The 13,020-nt window shown below is 36.6% G+C and overlaps 1 protein-coding gene across 1 annotated transcript; it reads left to right on the forward strand.

The window, feature by feature from the left end:
- Positions 1–326: 326 nt before the first annotated feature.
- Positions 327–9,264, forward strand: LOC117289454 (protein C8orf37 homolog). The gene is made up of 5 exons (XM_033770586.1): positions 327–597; positions 5,528–5,600; positions 6,483–6,616; positions 7,942–8,090; positions 8,987–9,264. Exons 1-5 carry the CDS (start codon positions 413–415, stop codon positions 9,091–9,093), a joined length of 648 nt encoding a protein of 215 aa, XP_033626477.1. The 5' UTR covers positions 327–412; the 3' UTR covers positions 9,094–9,264.
- Positions 9,265–13,020: the final 3,756 nt, after the last annotated feature.

The raw sequence follows: 13,020 nt of genomic DNA on the forward strand, positions 1-13,020 counted from the left end.
ATTGCATAGTTTGCTCTTAAGCCTGTACCACACTAAATAGTTAAACTTGTTTCAGTCTTGAGGATAAATTTGTCAATGGGGAATCCGGGTAGATTAGTAAGTTTTCCATAATTAGCAAAAAAATGCAAAGAAAGCAAGTGGAAGTTTCAAATTCACAAAAGAAAAAACTAGATTTCACATGTCACTGCACTACTATGCTCTTTGTATACATTTTTCAGGAGTCTCCAAAAACGACTTAGTAAAGTTGAGGGGCGGGGCTCGTCCCACTTTTCACCCTTTGACCTCGGAGATATGAATTATTCATTATTGACCAGATGGATCTGAAATCGGTGGAGGATTAAGTTGAGACTGCCTAATTTTGTCATAATAATGTCCTCTCTGTTCAAATCAAGAGCAATTATTACGTGACAATATGGCAGATGACATCGACGACCTTTTAGACGAAGTAGAAACTAAATTTTGTGTCAGGACACCTGTTAAAAAGGAGAAGTCCAGCCGTCGCCAAGAGGACCAGAGTGGCAATAGTGATGCAGCGGGCAAGAAGAAGAGTTTGGACGGCGGGGGAAGTCGCCGCGCGGCAGTCACACAGTCAAAACGGTATGGATTTCGCTAGGTAGATAGCAACCCACTGATCTAGATGTTGGTGATACATTTTTAGTGTAAATGTGGCAAAAATATTTGTTTCAAAACAACAATACATGTCACAATTCCTGGTGTTGTTTTACTGTATTTTGGTAAAATAAATAAATTCAGCGTAGAAATATTTACAATAATTTAATAATAAATAAAAATATGATTTTAATAAAAATTTATTAATATTATTAAATTTAAAAGCTTCTTGCCAATTTCGAAACAGGAGCTGTGCAACTATCCTATCAAATATTGTAGTTTCAATAACTGTAACAAAACAAGATCAAGATTAAACTTTTAAAGTACCAGAATACTGAATAGTTTGTTGTCAATTATGTTATAATACTAATCTATTGTCAAAATTATAAAAAAAGATCATACAATATCTTTTAAATATTAAATCTATTCGATTGTACTGTCTACTGGCCAAGAAAACAGCAAAAAACTGTCCTTTGGGTTTTTACAAGAACGTTGAATTCATCCACGTCGAGCGCGTACAGAATGGAGCACGGTACCAACCACATCTTTCTTGAATGCTGGTCATCTCGCCCCCTAGCAAGCTTTGCCAGGCATTCATAAAAGTCCATCGCAGTTTAGAAAAGTTTGGCTAAGAAACAAGTTGTTTTAGAAATTACCTAAATTCTCCATGCTTGCATAGAAACCACAATAAAATGCCTGTGATACTCGTTACAAACTATGGTAAACACTTCCATCAATAAAAAATGTCAACATTTTCTTTTACATGATTGGTCCATATTAAAGGCCAATTTAATGTTTTTTGTTTCTCATCAGCACCATTTTTGACCTTTTAGCGTGTATGCAAAATACTCTCTTCTAAAAAAACTACTTGTAAAATTAGTCAACTTCCTGCAGCGCTAAAACTAAGATAAATTAAGGTGGGCACAAGGGGTGCACCATTTTTAGGGGGCACCTGTTGCCAATTAAAACAGTAGATTCAAAACAAAAAAAAGACGCGAGTGTCATAGGGCCAAATAACAAAAAATACCAGTTGATCGTCCGGATTTTTCAAAAAAGAGGAGGATATGAGGGCCTTACTATTTACTATTTACTATTTTTTTTCAAACAGGCCACCAATTCTTCAGTTTGAATCAAACGCAAACTTATTTATACCTAGTATTAGTTGCATGAGGACCTGTGTTAACACTAACAGGGTCGGATAACACTAAAAAGATTTGCTTGTAGGCATTCACTAGTATTGTTTTATGAGACAGACGGTTACATAAGAAACAGATCAAAGCTAATGGCTCTAAAAATGGGACATATCCCATAAATCCAGATTTGAAATAGAAGTAGGCATGGACATCAGGCTGTCCTTATGATCACCCCCACTTGATACGCCAGCTGTTTACACTTACATAACTACATTTTATGTAGAAACAGAAAAATAGGCCTAAACAATCTGACATTTTGTTTTAAAATGTTTTGAAATATATTTAGGAAATGAATTTGTGCCCATTCTGAATCATCCAACTTAAAAAATATATTTTGTTAAAATTGTGGGTGGGTGTGTCAAAAGAAAACTGAAAAACAAAATATAGGGGCCTAGATCTAATTTGAAATAAAAGAAGAAAAAAAATCTTAGTCTCAACCGACTCAAAACCCAATGGGAGAGATAGCATAAACTTCCTTGTCCATTTCAGCTACAAAGATGCACTCTGGAAGCATGAAATTTAAGCTTTTAAAAATTATTGAGCTGAGAGAACATTGAGAAAATACCAACTGCATTGGAGCAATATCTAGTTCTTCAGTATATAGAGTACCCTACACCATGCTTATTTTTAGCCTGTCAATATTTCACACAAAAATTATTTTTTTTAAAGCCATTGGACCCTTTCGGTTCAGAAAAAAAAATAAAAGTTCACAGATTTACAAATAACTTACAGGGTTTACAGAAGGCAATGGTGAAAGACTTCTCTTGAAATATTATTCCATGAAATGCTTTACTTTTTGAGAAAACAGCAAAACAATATAAATTTTCGTTAACGAGAATTACGGATTTATTTTAAACACATGCCATGACACGGCGAAACGAGCGAAAACAAGAGTGGGTTTTCCCGTTATTTTCTCCTGACTCCAATGACCGATTGAGCCTAAATTTTCACAGGTTTGTTATTTTATATAAGTTGTGATATACGAAGTGTGGGACACACTGTTAACCGAAAGTGTATTATGGCTTTAACATTGATTAAATTCTGAAAGACCCCTTAATGTACAATACAAAATACCCCTTATCAGTTGACCAGAAACTAATAGTATTTTCATTAGCCTAAAGGTTATTCAATGTAGGCCAAAAACATAATTAAGGTGACTTGTTGAAGTCTATTATTAACCCTTCCTTTTGACTGAGTGTTTGTATTATGGGCCTTACAAAATAAATTGTATGTTTGCTGTAATCCGACCTACCAAAACAAATGTGAATGACAGTAAAATGTTGTTAGTGTTAATTATTGATGGGGGGGATGATTGAAAACCTCCACAGAAATTTACTCTTTAAAAAATTAAATTAAGAATATGACTATAGTATAAAGCAATACCACTGTCCAAAATTGTGTTTAAATGCCAACAAAACAGTTACTTTGAAAAACAAATTCAATACATAAACTTAAAACATTTTTTCTACAGCCATCTTGAGAGATTTTCCATGCTTAGTTTAAATTGTTCTTTTGTGTAGCAATTGTAAGAGCCTGCTTAAAACCAACAGCAATAAACATATCAAATCAGGTTTTTTTTTAATCCGATCAAGCTGCCCCTATTTTCTTTCACAAAGCCCTTTTTTAATGCCTAATTAAGATTGTATTGTATTGATCTTTTGTGCACTCATTGGTTGCTAGGTGACTGTAACTATGGCGATACTATGCAACACAACAGATTCAGAAATGGTACACACAGTCACTCGAACGAACAGGATTTTCAAGGTGACAATTAGTGCTGTTAGGTGTTCCACTTGTTTCAGTCACACACTACGATAACAAATATGACCCCCCCCCCCCTCATTTTTTGAAGATACCTTCCTGCTGTAGTTGTTTCGTTTCACGGCAGATGTTGAAAATTTTACAACACTTTTTTTTTATACGTGTAACCTGGTTACTTTCAATAAGCAATACACTTGACATGTGAGATGTGCTGCCATATGTACTGGAGTTCAACATAATTTGAAGGATACTGTGTGCATAATGTCATCTACTTCTCTATTTTTACGTACCTGAAAAGTGTGTAAAAGCCCAGGGGGCCTTCACAAAAAGTTAAGACTAGTCTTATTGCGAGTTAGGACAAGTTACTCTTCCTAACTTAGGACTGGCCATACGTTTTTAATACATGTATCTCCTAGGACTAGTGCTATAAGTTAGGACAAGTCCTAACTCTTTGTGAAATCGGCCCCAGAACCATTATACAAAATTATAACAGTGACTCTTACTAGAGCACGATTCTGAAGTATGATCATTGCGCTTTCAACCTAACATAAAAAGTACCAATGGGCCATTCAATCCATTCCTCAAACTCAGCTCCAATAGCACATTGCTGCCAACTATGCAATGATGCAGCACATTACAATAAATAATTCACAGTAATCATAGCAGCCCCTCACAGTACCCATTAACTCCTGGGTAATGAGACGCAAATGTATAAATGTCTTGCTCAGGGACACAAGTGTCTTGACCAGGATTCAAACCCAGACCTACCAAGTCTCACGCATTAGGCGTGAGACTCACGCATTTGGGCTCTGTCTCAGGCTCACACGCACAGCAACACTTTTCACGCGCATTGGGGCCAGACCGGGAAAAAATAATAATTAACGACAATGCATTGCCAAATCATGCTCGTGTGTACAAACAAAAACAATCTACAATGTTTGCACAATCTTCAGATTTCACGCAGTTTATCAGAATCATCAACTTGAGCTGCCGTACAAACAGATCTCCCAGCAGGTTCAGCTAAAATTTGGCAGAGCGAAAAACGCTTCTTGCACACAAGTTTTTCCCGATTCGTTTAGCAAATTCGTTAAATGTGCTCCACTAGCTAAGACACAACAGGCAGTTTTGGACATCATTTTTGGTCGATTTTTTTTTATTTTGGAAGGAAATAATCTGATACAATCGTACCTCCACATTAACCATCAACATCTCCTGTGTACCTCATGTGAGTTTAAATTATTCTGAAGAGGTTTTTGATGCATTTTGCAACACTTTTTTGTCCACAATTAAATTTCTTCAATTTTTTCGAAAGGCTTTCTAAATCTGGCAATTTTTTTTTCGGGGGGGGGGGGGGTGGCGTGGTGGTGAGCTTTGAAAAATCTCACGCATAGCTGGCCTCTGGACTTGGCATCTCTGCAAACCCACACCATGCAATGAGTCTGATTTGCAATGAATTGCTTAGCAATTATGACACACAACCCCAGGGTACACTACTTCATACACTTGGGGTTTCTTGATCAAAAGTGGTCTTTAAAAAAGTAAATGTTAAAGCAAAAAGAAACATCTGTTTTATTTTCTAAGTCAAACATTTGTTTGTTTATTTGGATACATTTTTTTCAAACTTATATTCAATGCATTTTTTTATCATTACAAATCAATGGAATTGGCCTCCTTATTACATGTAGTTCTGAGCAGACTGTAATTTGGGGTCATTCCTCCAATAAATATAAATTATCATCTGTTCTATTTTTATCCTATTTTGTTCCAAAGGTTTCCGTTGATTGCTTGTGCTGTAGAAAACTGACTTGAACATTGTACAATACACTATAACCAATATTTATGTCCAAGGCAGTTCCCCCCCCCCCCCCCCTAAAAATTGCATGAAGCAACTCTTTGTATCAGATACAAGGTTATGGAACAAAACTTCTGTCCTCATAAAAGTTTTTATATTCATCTTTTTGCAGTACTTCAAAATCCAGGGAGGATGATGACCTCAATTCAATGATAGATGACATCATAGATGGTCCAGAGCCACCGGTAAGTTCCTGCAATCTGTTATGGCATCACATTAGTCATCTGATTTCAAATATACCAGCCGTCGATTTCACCAAACTCTTCCTAACTTAGGATTCATCTTAGGACTTAGGACGGGTTCAGTTCCGTATCCAAATGCATAGGACGAATTGAACCCATCCTAAGTTAGGACAGGTCACTCGTCCTAACGCGAGTTAGGATTAATCCTAGCGTTTCGTGAAATCGGCTGCTGCCTCCTTTGAGTGCGTAGTGCACTACACTAAACACACGATTCAGTTCAGTTCAATTCCATGCAATAATGATTGTCCGCATTAAAAAATAAAATAAAAATCAGAAATTTCACATCTACTTGTCAAATAAATATACATGTATACATTACAAAATGTCTCCAAAAACCTCACTCGATTGCATCTTCACCATGTATCACCTGAAATCCTACTTTAAAGGCAGTGGACACTATTGGTAATTGTCAAAGAGTAGCCGTCACAGTTGGTGTATCTCACCATAAGCATAAAATAACAAGCCTGTGAAAATTTGGGCTCAATTGGTCATCGAAGTTGCGAGAAAATGATGAAAGAAAAAACATCCTTGTTGGACGAATGTGTGTGCTCTCAGATAGGAATAAAAGACTTCTAGCTAGAAGTCTTTTATTATTTTAGTGAGAAATTACCTCTTTCTCAAAAACTACGTTACTTCAGAGGGAATCGTTTCCCGCAATGTTTTATAATATCAACAGCAGCTCTCCAATGCTCGTTACCAAGTCAGCTTTTAAGTTAATATTTGTTATGAGTAATAACCAAACGTGTACCTTCCCTTTAACAAAGGACACCACAAAATTTGATGAAATTTGATGAGGGTTTTTGTGGGTTTCTCTTTTTATCACAGAGCGCTTTAAACAGACAGGGTAGTCAGAGCAGTGTACACTCAAGAACTCAGAGCACATCTCAGCGGCGATGTCATCCTGTTTATGTCGGGGGTAGTGACACCCCTATGGGGATAGGCTCCGCTGTGTCGCAGAGGTAAGGAGGGGGGGCAAGACAGGGTACCTAGGGCTCAATGGGGATAGGTTCTCTGTGGGTGCGTACGATTAGCTTCCCTGGGTTTTCCCCGCGGTGCTCACTTGGGTGAGCCCCTGACAAGAGAGCTACACGAACGATCACTCACGGCTCTCGTATTGACATCATGCACCTGGGGCCAGCCTCCAAGTGACCCACTCCACAAGCAGGGCACTGGGGGCTGACCCGGGTGAGCTCCTGGAATGACGTCAAAGCTATTCAAACGCACAGGGGGCAGACCGGAGTCTACTCAGGGAAGCTAAACGAACGGACCCTGTGTCAAAGAGGTAAGGATGGGGGAAGATAGGGTACCAAGTGTAATGTCTTGAGTTCCACAAGAGCTGTTGCTTCATTGCTTGCTTGGTTTATGGTGTCTCACACATGTCTTGCTTAATACACGATATATACAAATCAATGGGCTACTGTTTCAAGTGTACACTCACTGTATGGGGTGGTGGTCTCTACATACATTATTCATTGGAAAAACCCTATAGAGACCGTATTGCATAACCCCCCTTTTTTGCTTTGAAAGTTGCCATCTTGTAGGTCAAACCGTATGTGCGTCCAAACGCGTACATCAAAGAAGCACACAGCACGCAGCATTCCCGGTTTGATTTCTATGGCACATGCACGCACACACCCAGCCACACGCGCACAGACACCATCTTGTAGGTCAGATATTTGAATGGTGACGTCATATTCAATATCTATATGAAAGTTTTTAAAAGAGCACTAAGGCCAAAACCGTAGGGCAACAAAATGCATGACCTCTGTGACCTCAGTGTAGGTCCAGGCCTGCATTTATCATAAAGTATTTGCTTTGAGTTCAATTGGAGAAAAAGTATGCGTACCTGTAGCTGAAATTATCATTAATGCCATTGGACACTTTCGGTAAACAGTATTGTCCAAAGGCCCACACTTCGTGAATCACAACTTAAATATATAATAACAAACCTGTGAAAATTTAGTCGTCGGAGTCGGGAGAAAATAACGGGAAAACCCACCCTTCCGCATGTTTCTCCGTGTCATGACATGTGTTTAAAATAAATTTGTAATTTTCGCTATCAAGAATTGATAATTGTTTTAATGTTTCCTCAAAAATGTGAGCATTTCATGGAATAGTATTTCAAGAAAAGTCTTTCACCATTACCGTCTGTAAACCCTGTAAGTTATTGTAAATCTGTGAACTTTTTTTTTTTTTTTTTCCTGTTCCGAAAGTGTCCAATGGCTTTAAGGTAAAGTGTGGGACAGAAAGAACCTGACTGAGAAATACTGTTATTTCCTCACAGAATGTGTGATCAACTACGCTGTACATCATGTGACTTCAAGATCGTCTTTTTCGACAACTTTGAGTGGGATTCCAGCTGTGAATACCTGTTTTTCAGGAACAACGTTCCGGACTTCAAGAAATTAAGTGCCAAGTTAAAGAAACGGAAAGGTAAGGTTTAAAAATCTGCATATTTCTTTATCTATAAACATGAAACTGTGCAAGTTTAAATGGTTTTGATACCTTTAGTAGATCAAGTTTTTGTCCCATAACATGAATCTCTATTCACTGTAGAAGTTCCAGCTCTAGTCATAAAGTTTTTAAGAAAAATTGATTGCAGGAGAGTTCTTGGCCAGGGCCCAATTTCATAAAACTGCTAAGCACAACAATTTGCTTAGCATGAAATTTCTTCATTGATAAAAACAAGGTTACCAACCAAATTTCCATTTGTTGCATATTGCTTGTTACTGGTATTCAGCTGTTGTTTGCTCATCTTGAAAATCACGTGGAAATTTGGTTGGTAACCCTGTTTTCATCAAGGAAGAAATTTCATGCTAAGCAAATTTTTGTGCTTAGCAGCTCGTTGAAATTGGGCCCAGATCTCAATATGGCCTGAGTGTAATTCCAGGCCTACGTATTCATTATTTCATTGTTGTATGATTTGAGGCATTGCATGGTGAGGTATCAATATATATTTGGTATTGCAGTAACACCATGTGTGTATTTATTTGCCAGGTAGAGTTTGTTCTTAGTGAACTGTCTTTCTTTATTCTACTATCGCGGAGTAGAATATCGGATGTTCGGGAGACTTCAGGAAACTTCTCAGTTCTGAAAAGAACTCCTGAAATCTCCCGAACACCGGATAATCTACTCCGCAATAGTAGAATAAAGAAAGACAGTTCTCTAAGAACAAACTCTACCTGGCAAGTAGATACACACATGGTGTTACCGCAAACCAAATATATGTTTCATTATTGTTATCATCACTATTTCGATAAATGTGTGATGACGTCAATGCAGAAGGTCTATTGTTAACCAGTCCACTATTGATTGTTTTCTCATTTCAGGTTGTAGAGCCTACGCATGCCAATGTATGTGGAGATCAGTCAAGACTTCATTCAAAGTAGATCAGGATACTCAACTGAAATGGGTTTGTGGCAAGCATACGTTGTGATGTAATTTCCCTCTTTTTATGTAATTCTGAGTTTGGTCTGGAATAACAGGGCCATTGCCTATGTCACCCTTGGACACAATTTCCTAGCACTGTTTAGCAGCCGATTTTGTGCTTACTGTGCGATTTTCATAGCGCTGCGTACTTGTAAGCACACGAAAAGGCAGGCTAACCTTCCGGTGCTTACTGCACACACAAAAATGATGTCACAATGCAAATCCATGGCCACCGTAACAATTTTGTTTGCTACAGTAAGCACAAAAAATTTGCTAACCATTAAGCAGGAAAACAATGCAACAAAAAAGGGTATTTAAAAAAAAAAAAACTGTTGAGATGATTTGATGTGTGTGTGGCGTTTGCAATGAATTTGCATTGTTGGCTCACTCTTCTGATTAGATTCCTTAAGAACCAAATGTTACATAGCTGCTGCAGATTGATTGGAGACTTCTATGGATTTGTGTTTAAAGGATTCAGGTACTTTTTCAAAATGTCCATAGATTCACATTAGACTTACAGGGTTTGAAGATAATATAGTGGAAAGATTCCCTTCAAATATTACTAACTAAGGTTTTGTAGTTTTTGAGAAATCGGTAAAACAAGTCACAAACTAATTTTGGTCTCATGAGACCAAAATTATTTTAGCATGTAAAATCCCCTTAACCACTTTTGATATTATACCAAAACCATAGGGTAACTGGTTAATATGTGTTTATGTGCTAAAACTGAGACGAATTATTACTTTTACTCATTTCTCAAAAACTAGCACCTCAGTACCTCAGTAAGTAAAATTTCAAGGGAAGCTTTCTACTATCATAATCTTCAAACTGTGTAAGTTTAATGTAAATATGTGGACATTGTGTTTTTTGTTAGGAAAAAGTATGTAATACCCTTTAAGTAGCATCTTGGGGACAAGGGATGTTGAAATAGATTATCAGGAAGTTGTACTTATCGTTAGTTGTTAAATGATGCACAAAATATAGTCATTGTTAATTTATTTTAATGGGTGTGTTAGCGATGGGGCTGAAGTTTGTCATGTAATTGTTCACAACCATTTGTAATAATTATAATAAAATGTTGACAATACTGAAAGATTTGGATAAAGGATTACGAGGAAACTTTCATTAGTTAGTTTTCATACACAATATTTTTCCGTATCTGTAGTTTTGGTAAATAAAGGTCTGAAAATGCAGTTCCAATTGAATGTTCACAAGGCTCTCTCTCTTTAGATTACTCAATATATATGTTAAAGGCAGTGGATACTATTGGTAATTACTCAAAATAATCATAAACCTTACTTGGTAACGAGTAATGGGGAGAGGTTGATAGTATAAAACATTGTGAGAAACGGCTCCCTCTGAAGAATCGTAGTTTTCTAGAAAGAAGTAATTTTTCAAAAAATTGATTTTGACACCTAAGATTTAGAATTCGAGGTCTCAAAATCAAGCGTCTGAAAGCACACAACTTTGTGTGACAAGGTTTTTTTTTTCTTTCATTATTATTTCGCAACTTTGACGACCAATTGAGCTCAAATTTTCACAGGTTTGTTTTTTTATGCAGATACACCAACTGTCAAGACTAGACTTTGACAGTTACCAATAGTGTCCAGTGTCTTTAATGGTAGTTTGTTTGACCAGAATTCTCCAAAGGTTAGAGGAGGAAACCTAGTTCCGAATGTAACAAACTTTTTGTGTTTATGTTTGATGACTTGTCTTTTCTCTCTTATTTTTTTTGTAAATAGAATTTTTTCAAGGGCTTTGGGGTCCTTTGGCTTAGACTGTGTAATAACTGTATATTTGTACATGTATGTTGTAACTGAGAAAACTTTCAGTTTATTTTATTACCAGAACACCTTTTGCAATAAATTCCATGTATTTTCTAGTAAAGGGTTATGTCGATGTTTTCCCCATGTAAAGTACACAATTGGATTGTTGAAAATGTTGAGGGAAAATTTGTTTAACTTGTTTCTCTTAATTTTTTTTTAATCTAAGGGTCGCAGCAAACAGCTACGATTATCACAGCTGACGTTTAGCTTTTAGACTAGTGTGTCAAAGTTAGCGGAGAACACATCATTTTGTAAAAATAATTTTCATGGGGAGGACTTATTCTTACCATAATGGGAAGTTTGCATAATGAGAATGTTTTATCATACCTGTGGAAATTATGAAGACTCACACAACCCTAGCAGTGTCCATGGCCAATTGAAAGTTTTAACTTTAAAAGGATGAGATCAAAAGCAATTGTGGAAGTAAACGTTTGGTGTATGTCACCTCGTTCATCCGTGACTACATTTATTTATTCAATATCTTTCATACTTTTATTTGCAATTTAGAAAAAGGTAATATTTTTTAGCTTAAAGTTTATGTCATTACCATTTTATTATAATGTCACTGATAGGGTTTTCATACCATTTTCAGCATATTTTATGTGAGTTGTTTCATTTTTGAAACCAAGCTTGGATTTTGGCTCCTGCATATTGGAGTCTCGTAGGAAAGCACTTGTTTTCTAAATAACTGAAACGGCCAAATCTCAAGTCATGGTTGTTAAAAACGGCCACAGTAACACCCCTACCTCAATCATGTTCTAATGACATTTTATTTTGCAACACAAATTGTACATGGCCTGACGTTTTCCTCTTTCCTTCCAGTGTGTGTACAATTAACTATTATCGCACTTGCACTTCAAGTCAGAGTGTTTAGAGACGGTCAGCTCACAACTCAGTTTGGTACACTTGTTTTTGTTCCCCTGTAAATATTTATAGAATTATCAGGAGAAGTCCAATCCCTTTTGCTTTCAAAATCACTCGTTGGAATTATTTCTTTGTCTTTCAACAAAAACTTTATTATGGAACCACCAAGACATTTTTGTGATCCAATGCAAAATGATGTATGTGTGTGTTGTACTGTGTTGTAATTTTGTGTACCATTTTGCTTAATGCAGTAGAGTTTGAATATTTTATTTTTTTAGGAATGAAGGTAAAAATTTGAAAGCATTAGAGGACTTTGAAAACAATGTAAAACATAGTGTCATTATTACTGATTATTTCCTTCAAAATTATTGTTTAGCATAAGTCAAACTAATAAGATGTTGTCACTTTAACGCTTCTGAACGAATTGTTTCACCAAGAATTGTTACATGGCCCATACTTGTTCTTCTTCATTTCTTATATTGTTTCCTTTCCAATAAATAGATCGCTAAAATGAAAACTTTATAATAGAATCAACCGCTTTTTGTTTTTGTTTCTTTTCAGATTAACGTTTGTTGTTGTCATTTTTTTAAAGCTTTTTTTCTCCCCCCCCCCCTTTTTGTTTTTGTTTTTTAGCCTTGAAAGATGCCGACTTGATCAGTAAATTTAGAGATGATTTCAAAAAGCTATAGAAATGTTTTATTTGTAAAAGTTTTCATCCAAGAAATTGCACTTAAAATGATTCGTGCCAATGACTCTCGTTTTAGATGCTGAATAAAATATGTGAACTGAAGATAGTTTTTACTGACTCCAATGCTTCGAGATCAGCCATGAAAACCGAGGTGATGACCTTTATTAACACTCCAAAATCCATCACCTAGTACAATAAACCATGACTAAACGAAGAAACGGTTGAACGATTCAAAAGCACTCACATATGACGGGGTGGTTGGGAGGGGGGGGGGCAGGTATACTTTCAGAATGCTCATCAACAATGTATAATAGAAACTCAAGCAATACAACACAAGACTTGGCTCAGACTGTAAAAGAAAAAAGGCAGCTGTGTTCTTCCCTTCAACATTGCTCTACGGCTCTGCATGTAACTAAGTAAGCAGTTTGAGGAGAAAGTCTCTAAATACTTTTGACAACAAACACCATCTCTGGACGAGCTACTTGCTACATGCCAAAAGAAGTTGGAAATGCGTTAGCCCACCCGTTGAGCTGTTTATGGTTCCGCTTCTAACATC

The sequence above is a fragment of the Asterias rubens genome, chromosome 4 (assembly GCF_902459465.1).
Source record: "Asterias rubens chromosome 4, eAstRub1.3, whole genome shotgun sequence".
NCBI lineage: Eukaryota > Metazoa > Echinodermata > Asteroidea > Forcipulatida > Asteriidae > Asterias > Asterias rubens.